Genomic DNA, 26,683 nt, shown 5'->3' with positions numbered 1-26,683 from the left:
AGGGATAAGGTTTTGTTAAGTTGAGACCAATTCATTAAGTTTTATTGCCTGGTGAGAAGCAGTAATACTTTATTGTAAGACTTCATCAAATATTCATGGTTAAAGAGAAGTAGTAAATGTATTCAATCAAGTGGTCTTTTGGGGTTTTGAAAAGGATTATGAAGTCTGCTCAGCTGATAGTTTAACATTCATCGAGGTTGTTTAACAAGGGTAATTTTAATCTCTGAGTTTAATTTTGTTGTCCAGGCTTGTCTCTTTTTACTGTCACAAATCCAACTCTGTAAAAATTGTGTCACCTTATAGGATGAGTGGATAATATATCCAGTCATATAATTTATGTATTTCCTAAGTGGGCATATTTTAAATATTATCTTAATTTTGAGTTTTGGTGTCAGGGAGTTAATGACCTGCTTGCTCATGGTGAGGTTGCCGTTTGTTTGGTCTGACTCTAGCCTCACCTCACTACTGCTGGTGATCCTTTCATGTCTTAAATAATATACTCTTCTTGACACATGTAACTTAATAAGCAGTCATGTAAAATAATAAGCAGTCTTTTGTTTTGGCCAGTTCAAATTGTCTTGAAGGGGTGTAGTCAGCCTTCTCTACATGATGTTAGAAATTTCTATAGGGTTGCATTCATTCTTGCAGTTGATTTCAGACTCCCCACCTCCTCTTTTTCATTTCTGTGTTATACTTGTGTTCATCTCACATTTCTGTGGCAGTGTCTTGTACACATGAAACTCATCCTTTCCCAATTTGCTATGTGTTCACTTCTTTAGTTTCACAGTGAATTAAAGTTTTGTGAATTTTGTCCCTTTCAAAAAAACTAAGCATATTCAACTAGGTCAGAGTTATTAATTTCTGTGTGTGTCCTTTAATCTCCATTCCTTAGGCAGATGATGTTGAGGGCAAAATTAGACAAATCATTCCACCTGGATTTTGCACAAACACGAATGATTTTCTTTCGTTGCTGGAAAAAGAAGCTGATTTCAAGCCATTTGGAACCTTACTTCACACATACTCTGTTCTCAGTCCAACAGGAGGAGAAAACTTTACCTTTCAGATTTATAAGGTAAAGATAGATCTAAATGTTGCCTTACTTAATTTGCCTGAAACCTATGTTCTGTTTTGATGTGTTATTTTCAGTGATTTATTCTAACTTCAGGAAACAAGTCTTTGTCAGCAATAAAAACAACGATCTGTTTTGTATGTGTGTCTGTGTACACATCTTAATCTGAGACTTCTAAACATTTTCCCACAGAATAGTTTTGTGTTCTGCAGACTTTCACTTACCTCTGTGATGAGTTTCACCTGACTTTTCCTGGCTTTTTCCCTAGGCTGACATGACATGTAGAGGCTTTCGAGAATATCATGAAAGGCTTCAGACCTTTTTGATGTGGTTTATTGAAACTGCTAGCTTTATTGACGTGGATGATGAAAGATGGCACTACTTTCTAGTGTAAGTACAGTTCTAAAGCAACAGTAGACCTTATTACCTCCACAAAGCCAGCATTTTAATTGTGGCAGCCCAATTATTGGGATAGTATAATGATATTTTTCCCAGGAAAGAAAAACTATTGTTTATGAGGCTTGAGTTTTCCTTCATTATGCTTTGGGAGACCTTGAGAATAGAGCCGAATTAAATGCTGTTGTCCGTTAGGGCTCTGAATGTAGGCTTAAACAGTAAAATGAGCTTTGCCTGTGTTTTCTTTTACTTGCCACCTATTCATCTTTATAATAGGCAAGTGCACTGAAGTGATGTAAAGAGGTCTGATTTATCCAAGTTGCTGCACACCAATTAAGTGAATTGTATATTCAGAACATAGCAGGTGTACCCATTGGGCCCTCACAGAGTAGCTTGCTGACACTGAAAATTCAGTCAGAGAATGGAAAAGAAAATGGACACTGCATGGGAGCGCGACTGTAATTGACCTGCTTGGCTTTCTGTTTTATCTGCAGATTTGAGAAGTATAATAAGGATGGAGCTACACTCTTTGCGACCGTAGGCTACATGACAGTCTATAATTACTATGTGTACCCAGACAAAACCCGGCCACGTGTAAGGTAATTGGCAGTATAACACGTGCCTTGTCTTTTATTTCAGAAGAAGGAACTGCTGAAGTTTCTAATACTGTAATAGTGTTGATTTGTTTTAAAAAAATCACCATTATTCATTGGTTGTGTACTGATTTATTTCATTGTTCCTTTTGAAACAGTTTGGAAGATTAAATGTTTGCAATTTTGAGTGTCTCAGTGATTTTTGGAATTCTTAAAGATGGATTAAAAAACCACACAAACTTGAAAATGTTTTTGTGTTACTGTAGTGATTTGCAGTCTATAAACTGGTCAGGTTGTAATATTTTAATATAATTTCTTTACTATAGTCAAATGCTGATATTGACTCCATTTCAAGGTCAAGGCCATGGTGCTCAACTTCTTGAAACAGTTCATAGATACTACATTGCATCTCCTTCTGTTCTTGATATTACAGGTATGTAAATTTTGTTACTGAAAAAGCCTTTCCAAATCTCTTCTTTACTAATTTTGGTTTTGTCAGAATTAACTTTTGTTTTAAATAGCAGCAGTCTCCTGAGGTCTTTTTGGAGCTGTTTAAAGATGACTTAAGTTTCATTTTAAATCATAAGCCCTTTGTGAAATTGGATTGCATCTCTGAGTATGAAGTGCTTAATTAGTTGAACAAATTGAGGATAATGAACTGAATATAAAATGGGAAATCTTGGTTAGGAATATATATATATTGCAAGTATGGTATGACTATTTGTTCAGTCTATTTCTCAAGCATTTTATAAAGTTGATTTATCTTTTCATCTAACTTTATTGCTACTGTTAAATGATTTGGGAACTTGGGAGATGAAGTAATTACTAAAGTTAGTTTCAATCAAAAGTTATAAATTGACACTTTCACTAGCTTAGTGACTTGTAAAATTATAGAAACTTTACACAATCAATAACACTTCTTTTTAGCTAAGCTGAAAGTTGTTTAGCTTCTGTTTACTTGTAGAGCTTGGACTTGGTACTACATGAAGGGACTTTTTGGTGATTTTAGTCTGGAGATTAGGGTTTCCAGAAGTAGTCTTTGTCTTCTCTAGTGGGTAATGTGCCAGCAGGGGTTGTTTCTGTGAAGCCTCTTAACCACTTTCTTCTGTCTACTCCAGCCTATAAAGTCCTTGATACTTAGCGCCAATTAGCAGATAAAGAATTTTATTTCTTAAATCTCAGTGAAGAGTCATCAATAATGGTAGCCTTTATTCATTGCAAACTGAAGTCTCTAAAGAGAAAATGCTGAACATGTTAAAGGACTCCTGAATTTGAAAACTGGGTATTGGCCTTTATTTTCAGTGTTAACATTTCTTAGCAAATTACTAAAAATCACTGATACACTTGTTCTCATTAAGATATTTCTCCTAGATTTCCATTCTCGGTCTTTTTAAAAAAAGGATAGAGTTCTCTCTTTGGTTGTTTTAGTTGTGTATAGATCCATTATTTTGCATATTTTTAAAACTTGTTGGATCTTTTGCAGGCTCTGGATTTCCCTTTGCAACCCAGAATATTCCTTATACTGAGATGGCCTTTTGCTTAATTGACATACAGCCAGATACAGTAAAAATTCAAACCTAACCATTGATGGCCTATGTTACAGGATAAGTTTTTGTGGTATAATTGCCACCCATTTTCTTTTTTTAGCACTTTTCTTTAGCACATTATGCCTCATGACTTGCAGGATCTTATTTCCCAGACCAGGGATCTAACTTTGGCCCTGGCAGTGAGACTGTGAAGTCCTAACAACTGAACCGCCAGAGAATTCCCTTTTTTTAGCACTTAAAGTAAAATACTGGAAAACAGTTCTTTAAATCATGTGCCATTTTTCCTTTTGAGGATGTCAGTATCATAAGATACACAGCGTTTTAACACATCTTGGTTGTATGACCTTACATACAGAATCAATGATTTATTCCTGAATTGCAAAGAGAGTTGTGTTTGACAGTTGAAATTGATCCTAGGCTATATATCAGTGTTATTAACCTATCAGTGTATGTTAAGAGTTAATTAAATCTGTTCTTTAACTATTCCATGTAGTACTGGAATATGTTACATGGCTTTTTTAGAATTTTATCTGTAAATGTTTTGTAATATGAAGAGTTAAAAGAGTGTTTTTCTAAATGATAGAAGAGTATTAATGTTGGTAGATGATATATTTAACTTGGGGAAAAAACTCAAGCTTTGAGGCCCATGTATAACTATCAATTTATATCCAAGCAAATTTCATCTTTTAAATGCATCACTTATGTAGCATAGAAACAAAGCAATTGAAGGATGTCACAAATTAATGGGTGTTGTCATTTTAGGTTCATTTTCAGGCTGACACCTTTAGTTAAAGTGCTTAAAGATGGAGTGGTGACTTGGCCACTTATACTAATATGAAACTACAAACAAAATATTGTTAGTCTATAATGGCTTATTTAAACCTGAGTGGAAATTTTTTTTACACAGGTTTTTAATTTATATGAAAATTAGAGATAATGTGGTGTGAATTTTTTTAGATTTTTCTCAACTGTAATTCTGTTACCTTTGATGTGTTTTCCCCTAAAATTCTGAGGGGATGTTAGTTACTTAAGATACTTAAGCTTTCACCCATACTAAATTTTATTTTATACTGGTATTAGCAACACAGTTCTTTTTTTCTAAACCAGTTCAGAAACAGGTAGACGTGGATAAGCATGTGCGTCGCTATTAGCACTTCAAAAACATTTTTTTCAAGAGATGCTTGCTTAAGAGTTTGTCACTTAGTAGAGATTTCATTAAAGCAGCTTTATTGAGGTCTGATTTCCATACCATTAAATTCATCCATTTTAAGTGTATATATAGTTCAATATTTTTAGTATACTTGCCTAGTTTTGTGGCCTGTTTTACAATATTTCTGTCACCATAAAAAGATTCCCTCATGTCTGTCCCCAGTCAGTCCCCATCCCCAGTCTCTTGTATTGAGATCTGTGATCCGTTTTGAGGTAAAGTTTGTGCATTATGTGCGGAAAGTTTCTGAATTAATCTTTATATGTGATCATACAGTTTTTCCAGCAGTTTGCTAAAAAGACTATCTTTTCCTCTATTGAATTGCCTTGGTACCTTTGTTCAAAATAGGTTGACTGTAAACGTAAAAGATTTGTTTCTGGACTCTCGAATTATCTGTGTCTGTAGTGCTGCTGGAACCATACTGTCTTGATATTTTTATTGTAGTTTTCTTACTGAGGTTTTTTTTTTTGTTTTGCCTTAACAGCAATGTCAAGTTTAGCCTGTTAAATGCATAAGTTGAATTTGTGGAGCCTGTTTTGCCAGGGGGCTGTAAACTAAACCGACAGTTCTTCAAACGATTGATGAGTAGAGTTAGAAATGGGTACTGGCCTTGGCCAGGTGGGTGGGAATGGAGCAGAGAAGTGGGGCCTCAGGGACCCAGAGGCACACACTCCCAGAAGACCGTCCTGCTCTCCATGAGCATCTAGACAACACAGAGTAGGGCTGGTTGCTGCAAACTCACCATCAGTGAGCAGTGTGGGTTTGCTGATCTCTTTGGGACTGAAATGCTGCCTTGCCCAGCCTTGGTGGCCTTGCTTTTGCTCTCTGGGGGCGTCATGGCTCCAGTGGTAGCAGAGCCTCGACCTTTATGTTGAGTTTTGAAATCGGGAAATGAAAGTCCATTGTGTTCTTTTTCAGAATTGTTTTGGTGTGTTTTCATTAAAATTTTTGTTTTGTTTTCTACTTCATTGATTTCCACTTTAACTTTTATTATTTTCTTCTTACTGCTTTGAGATTAATTTACTCTTTCTAGTTAAGATTGAAACTTAGGTTATTGATTTGATGTCCTTTTTTTCTAATATAGCTACCTAAATAATACTTAAATATTATTATATAAATACAAGTACTGGTTTTACTGATCATATAAATTTTCGTAAATTGTGCTTTCATTTCATTCAGTTCACGTTGAAGTTTGATTATGATGTGTTTAGATACATAACATTATGTTTTTCCTAATTGAAGCTTGTTGAGTTTCCTGGATGTATAGATAAAAATTTTTTCATCGAATTTGGAAAGTTTGTGGCCAGTATTTCCTCAGCTGTTCTCTCTCTTCCCTTTCTTTGAGACACATGTTACAGTTACACTGGTATACTTGAATGGTTTTAATTTAGGTTTGTGTCGATCCATTTTACACTTTATAAAGCTGCAGAGTACAAGTGAGGAAAACAAGGAGGTTATTGTAGTAGTTGAAAAAAAAAACACTGGTGGCAGCACATAGGAAAGGAATCAGAATGTCCTTCATGTTTCTGGGTGACTTGTATAACTGCATGATGTGACTAGATTAATAAGGAAAAGACTGAAGAATTAGACAAAGTAACTAATTACAGTGTTATGTTTATTTGGTGATTTTCTGTAGGTCTGCATTTGTTATTTGGTTTACTGTTGATTTCATTTTCTGTATATTCCTGATCTCAATTTCATACCAAACCAATGCCATGACAGAATTTCACTTTACCACCTTAAAGCCATAGTCATATAATGTTACTTAATAATTATATGTATATGAAGTGCTGCATAGAAGTATAAAGACAGTATTTAGTACATATAGATTGAATGAATGAATGACTCAATCATAAAACATTACTGTTAGCTCAGACTGGTTTTTTTTTAATAAAAATTTTATTGTGATATCATTAACATGTCATACAGTTCTCTTATTTAAAGTGTTCAGTTTTTCAAAAACATGTTTACAGTACAGCCATCACCTTAACCTAATTTTGGAGTATTTCATTCTCCCAAAGAGAAACCCAGTCCTCATGAGCAGTCACTTCTTTCCTCTTTATTTCCCTACCCTTTCAACCCCTCACCAGTGCTACATAGCCATTAATCTATTTTTTGTCTCTGTAGATTTGCCTCTTTTGGACATTGGAATCGTACAATAGAATGATTGACTTCTTTCACTTGGCATAATGTTTTCAAGGTTCATCCTTGAGCATCCATTAGTACTTTATTGCCAAATACTATTCCATTGTATGAATATATTATATTTTATTTATCCATTCGGCAGTTGATGGATATTTGGGTTGTTTCTACTTTTTGGCTCTTCTAAATAATGGTATTATAAATATTCGTGTACAGTTTTTTGTGTGGACTTGTGTTTTCATATCTCTTCGGTACATACCTAAGAGTGGAAATGGTGGAAAATCTGGTAACTGTGTTTCCCCTTTTAAAGAAACACCAGAATGTTTTCCAAAATGGCTGTGCCATTTTATATTTCCACCAGCAAGTAGATGAGGATTTCAGTTTACCCACATCTTTGCTGATTCTTGTTATTGTCTTTTTTATTCTAGTCATCCTAGTGGACAAGAAATGGTATTTCATTGTGGTTTTGATTTGCATTTCCCTTTGGCTAATAATGTTAAACATCCTTTCATGTGCTTACTGTATGTATTTATATCATCTTGAGAAATTCCTATTTAGATTTTTTGCCCATTTTCTAATTGGGTGGTGGGTATTTGACCTTTTCTTACTGAATTCCAAAGTTTTTATATAGAATGTCTGGTTACAGTTACATATCATATATATGACTTGGGAATATTTTATCCCATCTCTAAGTTATCTTGTCATTTTCTTAAAGGTTATCACTTGAAGCACAAAAGTTATAAATTTTTATATAGCCCTGTTTATCTACTTTTTCCTTAGTTGCTTGTGCTTCTGGTTCTGTTATCTAAGAAACCATTGCTTAACCAAAGGTCTTGAAGGTTTACTCCTCTATTTTCATTTAGGTCTATGATCTGTTTTGAGTTACTTTTTGTGTACTGTGTGAGGAAAGGGGGGCCAACCAACTTCATTCTTTTTGCTTACGGAGATCCAGTTGTCCAAGTACCATTTGTTAAAAGACTATTCTTTCCCTCATTGAATTGTCAAGGCACCCTTCTCAGAAATGAATGGACCAAAAATGTATGGGTTTATTTTAAACTCTCAACTCAGTCCCATTGACCTACATGTCCATCTTTATACTAGTATCACAGTCTTGATTACTGTAGCTTTGGAGTAAATTTTGAAATTAGGAAATGTGAGTCCTCTAACTTTTGTTCTTTTTTCAAAGTTGTTTTGGCTATTCTGATTTTCTTGCATATCAATTTTAGGATGAGTTTGTTAATTTCTGCAATAAAAAAAGCCAGCTGGGATTTTGACAGGGATTGCATTGAACAGTTGGTAGAGAATTGATACTGTAACAAAACTGTTTTATGACCCATGAGCTAGCTCAGACTTCAATATTCTTTGTTTATACCATCTACTAATTAGAAAATGAGGGCTCAGAGAAATGAGATAATTTGCCTAAAGTCCTTCATCTATGAATGACAGAACTGGGACTCACACTCATTCTCTGACTATGCAGTGTTTTTTCTGCCTGTATGTTTTGGTATCTTCCCTATCCACTACTCAGTCTAATGTAGATAACATAGACAAAAGTAAAGGAAGACCTATGCTACTCAGATGCAATGAAGAAAGAATCAAAATCATATTCTCTAAATGAAAAAGAGTGTTTTGTAAAAGGAAGAACTTTTTTTAAAAATTAGGTTAAAGAAGCATAGAAGACTTTGAAGTTTCTTAGATTAAAATAAGGGAGTTATAAACTTAGCTTTGGAACCCTTAGCTATCAGAAAATGGCTTTTGGAATTGATTATCCAAACTTGAATCTCTTGTGTATACAGCTGCTTTAACTGAAAATGAAACTAAGGTACATATGACCACAACATGTCAAAAATTTATATGTAATGGGAGAGTGGCATTGAAACATGTAAAATATCATATGTGAAACAAATCGCCAGTTCAGGTTTGATGCATGATACAGGGTGCTTGGGGCTGGTGCACTGGGATGACCCAGAGGGATGGGATGGGGAGGGAGGTGGGAGGGGGGTTCAGGATGGGGAACACATGTACACCTGTGGCAGATTCATGTCAATGTATGGCAACATCAATACAATATTGTAAAATAAAATAAATTAAAAAATTATATTTGAAAAGGAGTAGTTTCTAATTTCACAAATAATATATATGTATTATTTGCAAACAGATTGTAACTATAACTTTATTTGACAAAGATGGTAGTGCTATTATTTGATTTATAATCTTTCATATTGTAACTTTTGTATTATATAATTCATTGAAGAATTTTTGCCTTTCCAAGGTTAGTGTGTATACTGAGGTTGCAGATGATGAATAAATTATGCTGGGTAAGGGAAATGTTATTCTGCTTTCTTTCTTTAGCGGAAGATCCATCCAAAAGCTATGTGAAATTGAGAGACTTTGTGCTTGTGAAGTTTTGTCAAGATTTGCCCTGTTTTTCCCGGGAAAAGTTAATGCAAGGATTCAGTGAAGATATGGCAATAGAGGCTCAACAGAAGTTCAAAATAAATAAGGTATTTTTATTCTGTAGAAGGAAAGCATTTAAATTTTGAAAAAAGTCATTTAAGTACATAATTTAAACGTTGCAAATACATTAAGAATACATGTGTAGGAAGTAGCAGTGGTTAAGAATACAGGCCCTTGGACCTGCCTGGTGGTTCAGTGGCTAAGACCGCATTTCCACTGCAGCAGGCATGGGTTTGATCTCTGGTCAGGGAATTGAGATCCCACATGCCGAAAAAGAAAAAGAAAAAAAAATACAGGCCCTGAGGCCAGATTGGCCAGGATCAAATCTGGCTTTACCACTTGCTCTTAGGGCAATTTAGTTTACTTCCTTGTGCCTCAATTTTCTCATTAATAGAATGGAAAGATAATTGACTTCATGGCTGCATTAAGTATAACAAGAAAATGTTTATTTAAACTGGTAAAGTAGTTAGTGCCCCTGGAGACTATATTGATGGGAGGAGGATTAGAATAAAACATATAATTTTCACTTTTTATACTTCTAGATGTATTTGTTTGGATTTTAAAGTAATAAATATCTTAAGTACAGACAAATAATGTAGGAATTCAGAGGAAATTATTATATTTATGTTAGCAAGAAATAAAATATTTCACAGTGGGAATACATTTGATCTAAGCCTTGAACAATGGGTAGGTTTTGGAATATAAAAGTATGAGGGATGAAGAGTGTTCCAGTAATGAGGACTAGTACTTGGTGCCGTTGACCTCCCCTCCCCTGGCTTCTAAGGCACTGCAGTTCCTAGCTTTTCAGTGAACCACCGTGCTTATCTTTTTTGAGATATTGTCACTGGCTTCTACATTTTTGTATGCTCCCTAAATACAATTCTTCCCCAGAGTTTTTTTATCCAATCCTCATTTTTTCTCATTCTACTTAATTCTGCCTGAGAGAGCTCATCTGTTAACATCTGTAATCCAGATTTTCCTCCTGAGGTCCAAAACTATGCCAAACGTTCACTGGTCACTGACCTTCAACAAACAATTTGAATTGAAACTTTCCATCTTCTCCTGCATAAAAACACTTTAATGGGTTCATGGTTTTAAGATTTAGAAATAATTTATATCTCAGACTGTATTAAACCTTTAATTAACTAGAATTTATTTAATAGCTCAGCTTTCAAGAGAAAGAGAATATGAACACATTATTACTGAGATTAAAGCTCCTCAGTATGGCATACAGACACCAGCATCATCTGGCCCGTGCCTGCCTTGCTCGCCTCAGCTTCCTCCCGCTTTCCCATATGCTTTGGCTCTACTGAACCTCTTGCCGTTTCCCAACTGTGCTACAGCTTTACTCCTTTTGCTGCTGCTGCTAAGTCGCTTCAGTCGTGTCCGACCCTGTGCGGCCCCATAGACGGCAGCCCACCAGGCTCCCCTGTGCCTGGGATTCTCCAGGCAGGAACACTGGAGTGGGTTGCCATATCCTTCTCCAATGCGTGAAAGTGAAAAGTGAAAGTGAAGTTGCTCAGTTGTGTCCGATTCTTAGCGACCTCATGGACTGCAGCCTACCAGGCTCCTCCGTCCATGGAATTCTCCAGGCAAGAGTTACTCCTTTTATGTACCTGTATATCAACTATTACCTTTGCCCTGATACCCCCTTCTCCAGTTTCTTCATCTTTGCCTGGCCAGGTAGTACATTTTTCAGGCTCAGTTCAGGTGTTTTTTCCAGAAATTTCAGTATTATCTTAACCTATGTATACCTGACCTCTTCCTCACTCCCAATAAATAAGTGAAATGACAGAAATAGGAAAATCATAGGCCTACCACAACTTCCTGATTTTTCGCATATTTTTCTTGACTGTTTTTGTCTGCTCATTAACTGGCACTATACTGCAGGCTTCTGACCTCCCCTCCCCACACACACACCCCTGTCTTCACTGTGTGTGTTTTCCTTGGACTGTCTTAACCATTAACCAGTCTTAAGGTTTAAACTCTATATTGATATTGCTTAAATCCTTGTCCTTGGTCTAGAATTTTCTTCAGATTTATATGTTCTCTTGGCTCCTAAATCTCTCCTACTCTGTGAAAATCTCACTGTCATTCCATACCCTCCTCCACAGTCTTCCTCCTCTTTATTTCTAGAATTCTTGTCCCCTTAGTATTACTGTTTGTGCTGTCTCAGTTAATACCATCATCATCTTTTGCCTGATTTAATAACTGAGCTTTCTGATTGGTCTCCTTACCCTTCTTTCGCTACCATTTTCATTTGTGTCCCAGCAGTGTCAAACTACTTCTGCACGTGTGTACGTGAGACATGCACACACATATAGTGCCCTGCCCTGTTTTAAGAACAGCATGCTCCCTTTCCTCTAAGATTCACTCAGGTTTTATTCCCCCAGGAATCCTCTTCTAACATTGTTCCCCCATTCTCAGGCTGTGCTGCTGGAGTGTCCTGTGCACATTTCTATCATGAAATTAACCATACCTCATTCATTTGTGTTACACAGTAGACTACTTGCCTTCTTGAGGGCAGAGACTTATCTTTTATTGCTTTTTGTCTGGCACCAAGCACAGTTTCTGGCCTCTGGCAGGTATTCAATATATGATGTGTTCTTTTGGGAGAGTGTTACTATTTGTAATTTGAAATGTTCATGTTCTTCTCTGGTTTATTAGCAACATGCTAGACGGGTTTATGAAATTCTTCGACTACTGGTAACTGACATGAGTGATGCTGAACAATACAGAAGCTATAGACTGGATATTAAAAGAAGACTAATTAGCCCATATAAGGTAGGACTTTGAAGAGTCTTAAACATTATATTCTTGTCACTGTTGAAAATGAAGACTATCTAGCAAATACCAATGTGTGGGAGAGTCCAAATCATTCTGCTAAATTAACTTTACAGAAGTGAAAATATTCTTCCAGTTAGTTATAAGAATTCTCCCTGTCATAATTTTCCAGTGTAAACTATAGATGTTCCCATTCACTTAAAAACTAATCCCAAGGATAGTTTACTCGTGGTTATTTTTTTATTTGTATGCATCTTTTAAAAAACTGAATGCCCAGAATCTTCCCTAACAGATTATCTTGTTTCTTTTCCATTGTTTTATCTGTCCCTATATTCTGCTTCCATTTGCTTCTTTCTTCCTAAATATGGCCTTGGTTGCTTTTTGTAACCCCTGTACTTGACCATAGCTGACATCGCAACTTAGTGTTGTTTACCTGTTTTGTCATTGTTCTTGCTCCTTTACCCCCTGCTTTTTTTTCATTTCCTTTATTTTCCTTTAACTCAAAAATATTCCCCTCCTAGATCAGGTCTGGCCTCCTCATCTTTTGGCCATTATTAAGGTAGATATTGTCCATGCACTTGTGTGGAGGAAGATTTGTGATTCTTGTAGTTGGGCAGTAATCTGATTGGAGAGAATATTCATTTATTTAACAACTAATTACTGAGTGCTGCATTTGTATGTACTATACCTAGAGGCTTATACAGCACCATAGTTGGGGACATGAATGACAAATTTGGATCTGTCTTAAGGTTTAAGGAGAAAGTCAGTTAATAATGAGTAAATATATCAAGTGCATAGTTATGATTTTTATGATTTTTCTAAGTTAATCCATTTTATTTATCATAGATTCTGCTTTATAGAGCCAGTCTTTTGAGTGTTAATGGTATATAGGGTTGCACTACTTGTTGAATCTCAGCTTTTTTTCCTTTATCACATCTTGTTTGCAATGTAACTATTTCTTAATTTATTATAATTCTAAATATAGCACATTCTGAATATAAAAATAATTATTTGCCTGATATATAAATCCTTGTGTCTAGAATTCATATATTTTTTCTTCATAGTGCCATTTCATTAAGCAGTTAATGGAATACTTAGTCAATTTAATTGATTTTCCAACTTAGGAACTACCATCTGCATATAACAGGTTGTAATAAATTATAACAACTATTCCCCAAAATTTGTCAGAAATAACATTTTATTCTTTATCAGTCTTTATGCTTGTCAACTCAGAAAACTTCAGAAAATTGGTAGAAATGGTACTTTCCAAAGATTTTGATCTTTAATATTAACTTGTTAGCTGGAAAATTTCTTTATGATGAAATGGGGCATATAGAACAATATAATTAGATGTTAGCAATGACAACATTTAAGAGTATTAAAACTTTTAGTAATTTATTAAATTATGTATCTCAGATACTTGTGATATTTTATATAGGCAGATGCAGCAAATAAAAGATGATTTCTAAGTATAAATAGCAGTCATGAAGTTACACCAAATAATGGGAATATCTGTAGTTCATAAAAGCAAGTATTGTCTACACTTAAGAATAATGATTTTTTTAATATTATTAAGTATCCTCACCTATCTAGCAAGTTCCTTTTCTAAAAGATGACCAAAAACTGGTTATTAAACTATTTAAATTCTTAACAGCCAAAATTGGTATCACCATCCTTGCACTCATACAAAATATTAAATTCTTTAGATACTTGCTCAAACCCTATTTATAGTATCCCATTTTTAACGAGTTTAGTTATCCAGTATTCTGTCTCATTGAGAAAACCAAGAAATCTTGATCTGGGTTGATAGCTGCAGGGTGATAGAAAACCTACCACATACTTGGTAAAAGCCTAGAAATAGTTGAATGCCCTATATGCAAGGGAAGAGTTGGAAGATTCCTTTGTTGAATGTATGCAGATGGTTTTCTCCAGTTTGTCATTCCAAGCTGATACTTGTATACTGTGCTGTGCTATCACAGCATTCTCAAATGCAAAATTATATTTAAGAATAAAGTAAAATTGCTTAATACTGAGTGTGATTTTGAATTTTTAAAAAATCTGTATATGCCAAATGGGGAAAGTTTGGAATCTAGAATTTATGTTATACTTTAACACATTTTATGATAAGAAAGTGTAACTTAGATTGTCTTAAGTTATTACGGAGGAATGGAATTGTTTATTGATAGCAGACCACCAATTCTGTGCTGCCTTTTTTTAAGGGCTTAAATTTCCATATCAGTTTAGTCCCACTAAGAAATTTTTTTGGGTAGATATTAGAAGTAGTTGTACCTTTAAAAGTTCTTTACTGATAATTTATTTGTATCAGTGCCAAGAAGGGATAAAAATAATTTGTATTAACTAGAATCATTTTAAAAGCACAAAAAGAAATTCTTAAGTACAGAAGTAATTTTCAGGTGTTCAAGAAAAGATAAATTTGAACAATTTGACTAAAGAAAAAAGAAAAGTTGGTGCAGCTGCTTGGTTTTAGCATTTAAATTCTTATATTGTTTCATAGGCATATTTTAATTCATAATTGGTTTGCAAGTACAAAATTTAGAATCATTGTTATAATAGCATTGGATTTGGAATCAGAAAACTCAATTTTGAGGTCTAGTTTTAACTTTTACAAATTGTGTGTGTTGAGAGTTTATTAAAATCTGGGTATTAGGCTTCTCTTCTCTAAAATGGAAATACTCCATAGTGAGGAACTGAAGAGAAAGAAATACAATCCAGTGTGCATGTTTTTAAAGATAACCTTTCGATAAGTCTTAGGACTTGTTATATGTCTCCACACCATTATTATTTTTAAATTCTTGCAAAAGAACCTTATTTCTGTAGTTCACAAAAGAGACTGGTTGAGCAGATGGAAATTAAGGCACTCTTAGAGGTGGTGGAATTTTTGAGATATTTGTAAACCTCCTTGGAACCTCTGAAAACTAGGCAAGAAGAGATTGTTTTTTGGACCTTAAATAAACTGACACTAATATGATCTTTAATTAATTTTTCTGCATTAATTAAAATTATCCACAGCCTTAATCTATGAAGGAATTAGCTTTTTAAGTTTTTTTTTAAGCATGGTTTAAAAGATGAATTTATAATATTTCCTACATATACAAATCAGTATATATACACAGTTTTAGGAATATTAAAATCAGTAAAACAAATAGCTCAAATAACTTATTTTAAAAAATGAACCATAGTTTACATGCTCATGAGGAACTTCTATAATAGTTTCATAGTTTTCCATAAAGCTAGTACATGTATTTTTTATTCCTAGGTACTTAGAGCTCTTAAACTTAATTCAGAGATGTATTGCCATGTCAATAAATCTGAGAAAAACTGACAGTGAAACTGAAGGTGGCAGTGAAGGGGGAGATAAACTGGGGAAGTAAACACTCTTAAGAGATCTGTTGTTTTTGTTCAGTCACTAAGTTGTGCCTAACTCTTTGTGACCCCATGGACTGTTCACCAGGGTACCCTATTGTTCGCTATCTCCTGGAGTTTGCTCAGATTCATGTCCATTGAGTCAGTGATGCTGTCTAACCATCTCATCCTCTGCTGCCTCCCTCTCCTTTTGCTTTCAGTCTTTCCCAGCATCAGGGTCTTTACCAGTGAGTCAGCTCTTCACATCAGGTGGCCAAAGTATTGGAGCTTCAGCGTTGGCATCAGTCTTTGCAATGAATTTTCAGGGTTGATTTCCTTTAGGATTGGTTGATTTGATCTTGCAGTCCAAGGGACTCTCAAGAGTCTTCTCTAGCACCACAGTTTAAAAGCATCAGTTCTTCAGTGCTCAGCCTTCTTTATTGTCCAGTTCTTACACTGTACATTTGTCAGCAAAGTGATGTCTTTGCTTTTTAGTAAAGTGTCTAGTTTTGTCATAGCTTTCCTTCCACGGAGCAAGCATCTTTTACTTTCAGGGCTGCAGTCACTGTCTGCAGTGATTTTGGAGCCCCAAAAAATAAAATCTGTCACTGTTTCCACTTTTTCCTCTTCTGTTTGCCATGATGGGACCAGATACCATGATCTTAGTTTTCTTAATGTTGAGTTTTAAAATATAATAATTTAAAACAGTATGTCAGTGGCACATGATTCATTCTGTAGGTTATTTGTAGCAGAATTGATAGTTAAGAATATTTAAGAATTGAAATGATGGTTCTGTTGTATACGAGAATTTAATATGATTGGAGGCATATTCAAGCAGTGGGGTTAGATTATTTTATAAATGTTATAACTGGTTAGCAGTTTAGAAGAATAATTGTTTTTCTTATAACATTCCATGATAATTTTTCGATGCGTTACCTTTTAGTTCCTGAGCCGTTTCCTTAACTTGGGTGCCGCCAAGAGGCAGTTGTGCCTCTTGGCAAAAAAAAAGTAACTTTGACAGCAGAAACAAAGCATTTATTATCCACATGATTGAAGAGTAAGGAATATACTGTCCTTCCAGGCCTTGGGAGTAATAAATCTGAATTTTCATTATTTCTCTAGAACTACTATTCACAGTGTGATTAGAAGATCAGCAACACTGGGAATTCTCTGGTGATCCAGTGATTAAGATTGTGCTTCCACTGCAGGGGCCATGGGTTCAATCCCTGGTTGTCAAACTAAGAATCCCCCAAGCAGTGCAGCCACACACACACACACACTCACACACTAAGTCAGCAACATTAACATCATCCAGGAGCACTTTTTAGAACCTCAGACTCTCACCCCACCCCAGACCTACAGAATGAGAACCTGCATTTTAATTTTAACAAGGTTCCCAGTTGATCTTAGTGCACATTTAAATTTGAGAAGCATTGCATGTCTTATATTCCAAAACTATTAGGGTTTCCTTTGAGAGACATTTATTAGTTTTTAGGATGGAGTTAAGATACTGTTTTCAGGGTTTTGTTTTGTTTTGTTTAATTGTATTTGGTAGGCAGTTATGGAATTCAGAATACGGACTTCTAATTAGATCATTAGGGGTTGGATCCTGGCTTCTCGGCTTACTGCCTGCCTCTATGACAAGTTATTTTTAACACCTGCACCTTTTTTTTTCTTTATCAATTGAAGAAAGTTATAGTACCTGTTTCATAGTTTTTAGGATTACGTGAGTTAGTATATGTGATTTCTGATCTCTATATAAAGTTAGCTCTTTATTAAATGCTTAAGTGAAAGAGGATATAATCTAGAACAGTTTATCCAAAATGTATGAAAGTGAAAGTCACTCTGTTGTGTCCACCTCTTTGCGACCGTGGACTGTAGCCTGCAGGCTCCTCTGTCCATGGAATTCTCCAGGTCAGAATACTGGAGTGGGTAGCTGTTTCTTCTCTAGGGGATCTTCCCAACCCGGGGATCGGACCCAGGTTTCCTGCACTGCAGGCAGATTCTTTATTGTCTGAGCCACCAGGGAAGGCCAAGAATACTGGAGTGGGGAGCCTATCCCTTCTCCAGCAGATCTTTATGACCCAGGAATCGAAACAGAGTCCTGCATTTCAGGTGGATTCTTTACCAGCTGAGCTACCAGGGAAGTCGAAAATGTATGAAAGTTTCATATATTACAGTGTTTTATATAATGCAATATTGCCACCCACCTAGGAATCTTGGAAGTCATTCTGCATTCTTTCCCCACATCATCCAGTGTTTTCTTCCCTAAATCTGTTCTGTACCTTCCATCTCTGCTTAGTCTCTTACTAAGCAGACTTGGTCTAGGCTTAAATCATCTCTTGAATTCTTAAACTAACTGCTAACTTGGTCCCCTCCAGTCCCATCCTCAGCATACTATATCGTATTGTTCTGATAGTGACCTGTCTAAAAGTTGTTACCAGATTCTTAGGGTGGTGCAAATCTCAGTTTCCTGACAAATGGTAGTTTTCCTTCTCAGTGAAATGGAGAGGGTTTAATAAGATAATGTATGTCTAGACAGTAGAGACTCAATAAATGCTAGTTAATACTGTTTTTTAAAGTGTGACCGTTTTTGGCTTATCTTCCTGAAGCTCTCCGAACAGTTTATGGTAAAATTAATATGTGGTCCATAAATACATTGCTGGGTAAGGGAACTCAGAAATAATAGTGGCAGAAGAAGCCAGCTTGGAATTAAGATTAATGTAATTAATGATTAAATCGATGAAATAATAGCACTTAATTTCAGTTGTCTGTCTTCAGTTACAGTACCTTATTTATTAAAGAAATATTTGAGTATCTGTACTGGCCAGTTCTTTATTATGTTTTGGAGAGGGGGCTGTCACTCACATACCTATATTTACCATTAATTGATACAAATTCCATGTCTTTTGGAACCCTCTTTTTAGAGGGCTTGTGATTCATGTTAACATTATGTTTAGGCTTCCTTAAAAATGGTATGGGATAGATTTGGGCATTTTCCTACTATTATTATTTTTAACACTGGAGACATATTTTTTTATATCAGCTTTCTTAATCTAACCAATAATTGTGTTTGTGGCTTAGAAAAAACAGAGAGATCTTGCTAAAATGAGAAAATGTCTCAGACCGGAAGAACTGACAAACCAGATGAACCAGATAGAAATAAGCATGCAACATGAACAGCTGGAAGAAAGCTTTCAGGAACTCGTGGAAGACTATCGACGTGTCATTGAACGCCTCGCTCAAGAGTAGAGGTTATACTTTTCTGTACAGAAAGTTTGCAGATTTCTGTACATGTGTTGTGAAAATCAGATGATGACTTTAATTTTAAAAAATCTTGTAACATTGCTTACATTAAAAGTTATCTATCTTTAGTTGAATATTTTCTTTTGGAGAGATTGTATATTTTAAAATACTGTTTAGAGTTTATGAGCATATATTACATTAAAAAAGATATAGCTTCTGAAATACCACTGCAGTTACTTCCCTTCTTAAATAGTGTAATAAATGCTTAGTTGTGATATGTTAATGTGTGCTGATATGATTCTTGAATACTTACGATTAACTTCTTCCATCTTGTTAAAAACCTTTAGGTTTTAAGCTTTTATTATTCCTCCCACACTTTGCTTCTAAGCTTTTAACACATTTCTTTAATGTCTTCCTAGTAATCTTGGTCTTGCTATGTGATTTTTCTAAGTAGAAAATGTTCTTAAAGTAGAACTGTTTTAAATAAACTATTAACTACTTGTTAGGAGTAGCATGGGTAAGAGAGAGAAGGGAAACTAAATACAGCCTGAAACCTAGATGTTTGGCACCAAATATTGATTGAAGATAATTCAGAAGTTGCCATAAACATTTTATTTATTTTTTAAAATATAAATTTATTTTAATTGGAGGTTTATAAACGCTTTATAAATAGTAAGATACAAATCAGTTAACAAAAGTCTAGTTTACACACTATTGTTGAAATATGTAAAATGAGGTTGTGATTTAATATAAGGTTATCAAGATGTTGAAGTCTAAGAAGGGGAAAAAAAAGATAAATTGCTTAATATAGTCCTTATTTTATCGAAGTAGAACTAAATAAGTTGCTTGATAGTCATTAAAAGTAAAGCCTTGATTTTTTTTTTTAACATGTGCCAGTAAGCCAGTAACATCAAAAATGGGATGTAAGTTGAACTTTACTTTTTTTTTTTTAGTTGAACTTTACTTTTAAAATCTGATTTGTTCAATGCTCAAGGCAAAATCCCATCTTGGACAAGCACTAACTTGTCCTTCATCAGCTTTTTTTCATCAGTAAATTCTGTCAAACATAGAAGCAAAGTGAGTAGTACCCTCTGGACATAAAGTAGTTGTGGCCACCAGCATACCAATGGCACTAAAGCCAGACCTTTACAATAAGAGTTCTGCGAACATTTCAGACAGTCTCATCTCAGTTTATATACATAAAACTTGATTTCTGAACACATACCTAAGTCGTACAGATAGAATGAACCAATGCAAAGTCCTTCTGAAGCTATATGGAAAAAATGTGTTTTCCATCTGAATTTATTATGAGATTTAAAATTTTTTAATTTGGAAATTAACAATTGATGCCTAAAAATGAGCTCTGAGGAGAAAAAATCAGTACAATCTAAATATCTTTCAACATCCTTCTTTATGTAGAAACCAGGAAAAGCCAATGTGATACCAATTTCTGTAGTTTTTTTAAAAAATACAATGTTCTATGGTTAAAGGTCTAGTTTATTAGCATTAATCTTTCAGACTTGAAAGGCTGTACTTTCATTTTGAGTTAGAAGAGTAAGTCTGATAGTAAGATCTGTACTTAGAACAGGATAGTTAAACACCAGGATAGATACATAGGACCATGTGTGAAACCCAGCGCAGCTACCTTTTGGGCTTAGCGGTCACTTCTCACCCTGGGGTAGCAGCCTGTATCTCCTTTACCATCCACATACACATAGATGTACAGTATTTTATTTGCTGCCTTTACCTTCTTCCCTTCCTCCCCTCCACTACTACTTTTTCCCATGTCTTCTCCAAGTTGCATTTTCTCTACATGTAATACCATGTTTCCTTTCATGGAAACATCAGAACAGTGAAAAACACAGATGTAAAATGAGGTTGTATTAGACTTGGCTCCAGGCTTCCGCCCTGTTCTAATATCTGTGCTTATCCTTTTTACATGTTTTCTCATCACTCTTGAGCTTTTCTACTCAGATATGGATATAGATGTGGTATACATCTAAAATAATTTTTTTTTAATAAATCACAAAGTTCAGTTCATACCTGAGTTAATGTATAAGAGGAGAAAAACCCACTATATGCCCCTGTCTCCAAATTGCAGGGGCCTCAGCTTGCTGTACTAGAGTCTTGTCTACTCTGAAGATTTATCTCACCCACCAATATCTTGTCCACTAGAGTTTCCTCACAGCAAAGCCTTCAATGCTGTATCAAAGAAAGAAAGACTCACAGACCTCAGAGGTCAAATGATTGAATTCCTCAAATTCATTCTTTATTAGAATTTACAGGCCAGTTTAAAAATATTAAATGCTGATTAAGATACCCATATTTCTTCCAAGTGAAATTATTTTATATTTGAATATTATCTCTGTATACATTGAACAGAGTAGCATTTTCTCTTTAGCATTTCTAGTGTTCAAAATGGTTCTCAAAGATGTACAATATTTCAAGTTGATGTTCCCATATTAAACCATTTGCCTAGATTTTTTCTTTTATTATTACAACATTCAAATGAATTATCTTCATGTGTGTGTATATATGTATACACACATATATATATTTGTATCCATTAAGTATCCCAATTCCTGGGAAGTATAGTTACTGAGTCAAAGGGTAGGGCTATCTCCATGGTTCAGTTATGTAAACATGCCATATTTTCCAGAATGCTTTGTGAATTACAGATATTAATGTTTGTACTGATTTTAACAGAATTTCAGTGGTATAGTATGTTGATTTTGTTGTTGTCTCCACAGGTATAAAATCTCAAATTTGTATTCCTTTTGCTTAATGGGAAAGCTGAATACTTTTCCATGTTTTTGTGAAATTTTTTCCCTTAGGAATAGGAATTATCCATTTCATTTTTCAAATTTGACTTTTAGGGGCTACACTCTCACTTTTATAGACAGACAATAGATCCGGAAGTTCACTTGCCTAAGGTCACACTGAACTAGTGGCAAAGCCAGGACTATAATACCTGGCTTCCACTCCCCCATTTCATTTTCTATCAAGTAGGCTGACCAAGTCGTAAGCATGCCAACCCACGAGGCTCTTCCTAAGTGGGGCTTGCTTTTATCGCCATCTGGGAAATACCTCACTTGCATGTTTGATGTAGTCACAGGACAAATACCCCAGCTGTCCCCTGTTCAAAACCTTAAGTATCAGGAAAAAGGATGTTTATGTATAATGACTGAGATTATTGGTGCCTCCTTTGAAGCATGGCTTGAAGCTCCTCATTTCCTCTCAACATTTTCAGTTACTCAACATCTACAACTTTCATGTTTCCATATGCCTTTACACCTTTATTGTAACACATATTTCATTCTCCTTGTATTATGCATTGCAGTAGCGTTACACAGCACATTGAATTTACTCCTTGACTTAGGCAGAGCTGTCTATATAAAAAGTAGTATGCACATAGTACGAAAATGGAAAAGGGCATATTGTGAAAAGTTCCTTGCCCCAAACCTTCAGAAACAACTGCTATTTTGGGTTTTTGTTTTTGTTTTTTTTTTTTTGGCTGTGCAGCGCAGCCTAGGAGATCTTAGTTCCCCAACTAGGGATTGAACCCATGCCCCCTACAGTGGAAGCACAAACTCCTAGCCACTGGACCACCCAAGAAGTCCCTAAAGTTAATGGTATCCTGGAAATCATTAGCACTATGGCTGCGTGGTAGCCACTGTACAGATATACCAGAAGTTACTCTACCAGTTCCCTATTATTTATGTTGTTTCCAGTATTTTCCATTACAGACAATGCTGCAATGCACGCACGTTCTTGTACATGTGCTGTGTGTAGAGATTAAAGTCCTAGAAATCATGACCTTTAGTCTGAACTCATTCTTACAGTGACTATACTACTGTTTACAGCAGTTAAAATTATTAACACCAACTAAGGTTACAGATGCTTGATCCTGTACCAGTCTAGAATTAGCTGTGTAAACAAGAGCATTTTGGACCTCTCCAACCATCCTCCTACACAGCTAGAAATAATGAATTATCTTAAAGGCACAGTGGTTTGAACACTTAGGTGTAGGCCCATGACTTTCTTTTTGTCTCTTCCTTTAGTTTTGCTTAGCTCTTTTCAAACCTTACCATCCAGAAGAACTGCTCTACAGCAGGGTTTCTCATCCTCAGGACTGTTGGCATTTTGGGCCAGATCACTGTTGTAATGCCTCATGTTCAGTCTAAGTTGTGACCCTATGGACTTAGCCCTCCAAGATCCTCTGTCCCTGGGCTTTCCCAGGCAAGAATACTGAAGTGGGTTGCTATTTCCTTATCTAGGGGAATCTTCCCTACCAGCATCTCCTGCACTGCAGGCAAATTCTTTACTGCTGAGCCACCAGGGAAGTCCGCTGACCTGTGTACTGGCTGGTTAAGAGCATTCATAGCTTCTACCCCTGAGATGCCAGTAGTACTATCCCCACCTCCAGCTGTAACAACCAAGCCTGCCTCCAGATACTGCCACATGCACCCCAGAGGGGCAAAATCAGCCTTGGTTGAGAACCACTGCTATGTGGGATTAAATATTCATTGACATTTAAGCAATGACTTTTTAATTATGTAACATGAACATGAAATTCAAAATAAGAGTATTTGATAAGTAAACTGCCCTCCCTTCCACCCAGTCACCTAAGTCACTTCTCTAGAGGCAGTTAATTTTCCCAGTTTCTCTTTTGCCCCTCAGAGTTAATTATCAGTTTGCAAACACCCATAACTTTGTTTCAATACAAATGGTGATATACTACATGCAGTACTTAGAATCTCTTCCAGTTAAATTTAACTTATCTTTATTAGTACATATCAGAATACTTCAGTTCTAAACATGCTGATTCTAAACAGCTGTTTGATACTTACTCCGTAGTTTGGTTTCAGAGTCAGCTCTTTGATATTTATTCCATAGTTTGGTTTCAGTTTGTTTAACTCAATCCCATCTTAATGGACCTTTAGGCCGTTTCTTTTCTTCTGCTCTCACAGGCAGTGTTGCAGTGAATGTTCTTGTGTGTACTTCATTTTGTACGTGTGGTGGGGGTATATATGCAACATAGTGATGGAATCGCTGAGTGGAAAGGCATGGACATTTTATATATGGTAGATTTTGCACACATTTGAGACAATAGAGAAATCTGAGTACGGACTATATTAGATGATATGAGATTTTGTTAATTTTATTAGTTGTGATCATGGTATTGTGATGAGGTAGGCGAATGTCTTAATTCCTAGAAGTCACATGCAAAACTGTTCAGGACATCTGTAACTGACATTCAAATGGCTCAGAAAAAAAGTATGTGTAAATGGCATACACACAGATATTTGTACATAAATATGACAAAAGTCTTAAATTGAATCTAGGTGGGAGGGATATACAGATGTTCGCAACTGTGATTCTTTCAACCTGTATGTTTTCAAGTTTTGAAAATAAGACTTGGGAAAGATATTGCATATATGAAATAAAAACAATACTATGAAGTAGGAACAATCAGTGAATAAGGAAGAGTTCTCAGAAATTTAACATGAGTGTGTTACATAATTAAGGCAATGGAAACTTGGGATATAAAGTTGAAGAAATTTCGCAGAACATCAAAAAGAGAAAACAGGAGAGAAAAGAGAAATCAATGTAGGAAATCTGATGGCTGGCTTATTTTCAGAGAGGAAAAGCAAACAAGGACATTATCAAAGAAAGGGGAGATAGTTCCTCAGAGTTGCAGACATGAATCTTCAAATTAGAAGACTTTACTGAAGGCTGAGCAGAATGATCACTAATGTTAATGGAAAGTTGACTATTTGCCAACCACCTGCAACAGTGAGAATCTCAGTTCTCACAATCCTCAGAGGTACACGTGGTATGTATCCTCCCTGAGTGAGTACTAGGGAGATTATTTCGCCCAAAGTCACACAGCTGGGAGGTGGCAGACAGGATTTGGGTCCAGGCAGTATAATTCACTTTTGTTTTTAACCACTATACCACTTACCTAAAAGGATATACATGACACTAAATTATTAAATTTCAAAACATTGAGCATAAAAGTTCTAGATTCCTTCAGAGGGAAAAACACAGGAAACTTGGGAGAGAAGTCAGAATTTAAATAGCACCAGCCTATCAGTTATACTTCATGCTGAAAGACAGTGGAATGATGAATTCAAAGTTCTGACAGAAAGTTATTTTCCATCTAGAATCCTATACCCAAGTGTGAAAGCAAAAGAAAGGGGGTTTTAGAAATCTATGAAACCAGAAAACTTGGTTCATAAACTTTATAATGAAGTTACCAGTTGATCTATTTCAGCGCCACGAAGGTGAAATCAAAGAGCATGTAAGATGGGGAGGACAAGAAACAGGAAGACAAATCTGAGGATGGCAACGGAATCGCGTGCCTACGAAAGCAATTGGTCCAAAGTAGGAAGTTATGAACTCCAGAAAAAAGAAGTGTAAAGAACATGAGAGTCTAAATATAGTAAAGTATAATTGGCATGGGTCTGAACAGTAACTAGAAAGAAAAATTGGTTGAGTCAGGTCAGATTGGGAGACAGCAGGATGGGAGACTATTGCTTTTTGTCGTAAACTTTATTATAATTGCATGTTTTTAAAAACCATGTGTTACTCTGATATAACATTTTGTTTAATATTACTATATTCAAATAAAATAGAACTGTAAAGAAATTTTAAAAAATAAGTTTATCTGAAGCAGATAAGTAGCACCTTTAAATAGACTGTGTTCAGGACTTTCACAAAGCAGAAATTTCCAAAAGACAGCGAAGAAGTTTCTTTAAAAAAAATAATAATAATAATAATAATAACACAACTAAATTCTTTTTTTGGAAACTGATGCTCAAAGGAAGCATAGTTTACCATGTACTTTATTTGGCTATTTCAAAAGCAAACCGTCCCCACCTCTGACACACCAGCCCTGTGAATCAACACACACTAAATGTAAAAGCAAAGCTTTGAAATTTTTCATGTCATAATTTGGGGGGGCTTTTCATTACCCTGTGGAGAGATTTAATGCCATAAAAGTATATCACATGAATATCTGAAGAGCTGTTGTGTGTAAAATGGTACAAGAAATACCTTATAAATTTCTTATTAAAAAAAAATTTTTTTAAGACCTCCATTGTTCAAATGTACCCAGGCTGGAGAAGGGACGAATCTTCGACTGAAAGGGCCCTACTAACCTCACCTTAAAACTAGAAGAGGCAGAGTTGGATTAGGTGATCTGTGAAGCCCTTTCCAGTTCTTCAACTGTATTCTTCCTCTTCCAGCTTCATAAAAGACCAGTTGGAAAATGTCCTTTGGTTAGTCTCTGTTCACCTGGACAGTTCTTTGTAGATTGTTCATGAATTATACTGGCAGGTGAATCTGCACGGAAGTCTCGCGCTGTGCAGTGTGCTTGCCTGGCTTCCTGAATCCCCCTTTGTGAAGACTGTGGGGCCACCACAGTGAGGCCTGTTTGCTGTCTGCAACCAGAGCAGCTGCCGCCTTTCTTCCTTTATCCTTGCTCCAGCAAAGGAAAACGCGGTGATGTTTGTGTGTGCTTCAGATGAGGAGAATGCTCTCCAGACAGGTTATTCTCTGGCTTAAAGTGGATGGGGGAGCACAGCTCAATGGGAAGAGAGGTCGAGGCAGCATCTGCCCCCTTGTTTGTTTCAACAGCTTCCGTCTTGAATACAGAATTTGTTGAGTGAGAGGCGAGCAGAAGTTGAGAAATGCAGTTCAAGCGGTGGTACGTTTCTGCTTGGTTTGTCAGCCGGTGTGGGGGAAGGAGGTGGAGGGTTGGGAGACAAGAAAGGGACACACAGCTAGTTGTTTCTGTGATTAAATTCCTTGTTATTTCATAATCTCCACTTCGAAGGTTCTTAATGTAGGGTATTCAGTGTGACTGTTGACTAAC

General features: G+C 35.7%; 1 protein-coding gene across 2 annotated transcripts in view; it reads left to right on the top strand.

The window, feature by feature from the left end:
* HAT1 (histone acetyltransferase 1) overlaps nucleotides 1-22,620 on the top strand; it is a 43,285-nt gene extending 20,665 nt beyond the window's left edge. Inside the window, exons 5-11 of one of the 2 annotated variants that reach the window (XM_004004594.5) lie at nucleotides 893-1,072; nucleotides 1,338-1,459; nucleotides 1,960-2,064; nucleotides 2,385-2,491; nucleotides 9,307-9,458; nucleotides 12,079-12,195; nucleotides 18,643-22,620. In XM_004004594.5, the coding sequence (XP_004004643.4) occupies nucleotides 893-1,072; nucleotides 1,338-1,459; nucleotides 1,960-2,064; nucleotides 2,385-2,491; nucleotides 9,307-9,458; nucleotides 12,079-12,195; nucleotides 18,643-18,810 (951 nt within the window). In that variant the 3' untranslated portion in view covers nucleotides 18,811-22,620. The remainder of the gene's footprint in view (nucleotides 1-892; nucleotides 1,073-1,337; nucleotides 1,460-1,959; nucleotides 2,065-2,384; nucleotides 2,492-9,306; nucleotides 9,459-12,078; nucleotides 12,196-18,642) is intronic. The other variant, XM_042243723.2, reaches the window with a different exon arrangement.
* The last annotated feature ends 4,063 nt before the right edge of the window (nucleotides 22,621-26,683 follow it).

This window comes from Ovis aries, chromosome 2, assembly GCF_016772045.2.
Source record: "Ovis aries strain OAR_USU_Benz2616 breed Rambouillet chromosome 2, ARS-UI_Ramb_v3.0, whole genome shotgun sequence".
NCBI classification, from domain to species: Eukaryota; Metazoa; Chordata; class Mammalia; order Artiodactyla; family Bovidae; genus Ovis; species Ovis aries.
Note: the sequence above shows the minus strand (reverse complement) of the source record. Positions and strands in the feature narration are given on the sequence as shown.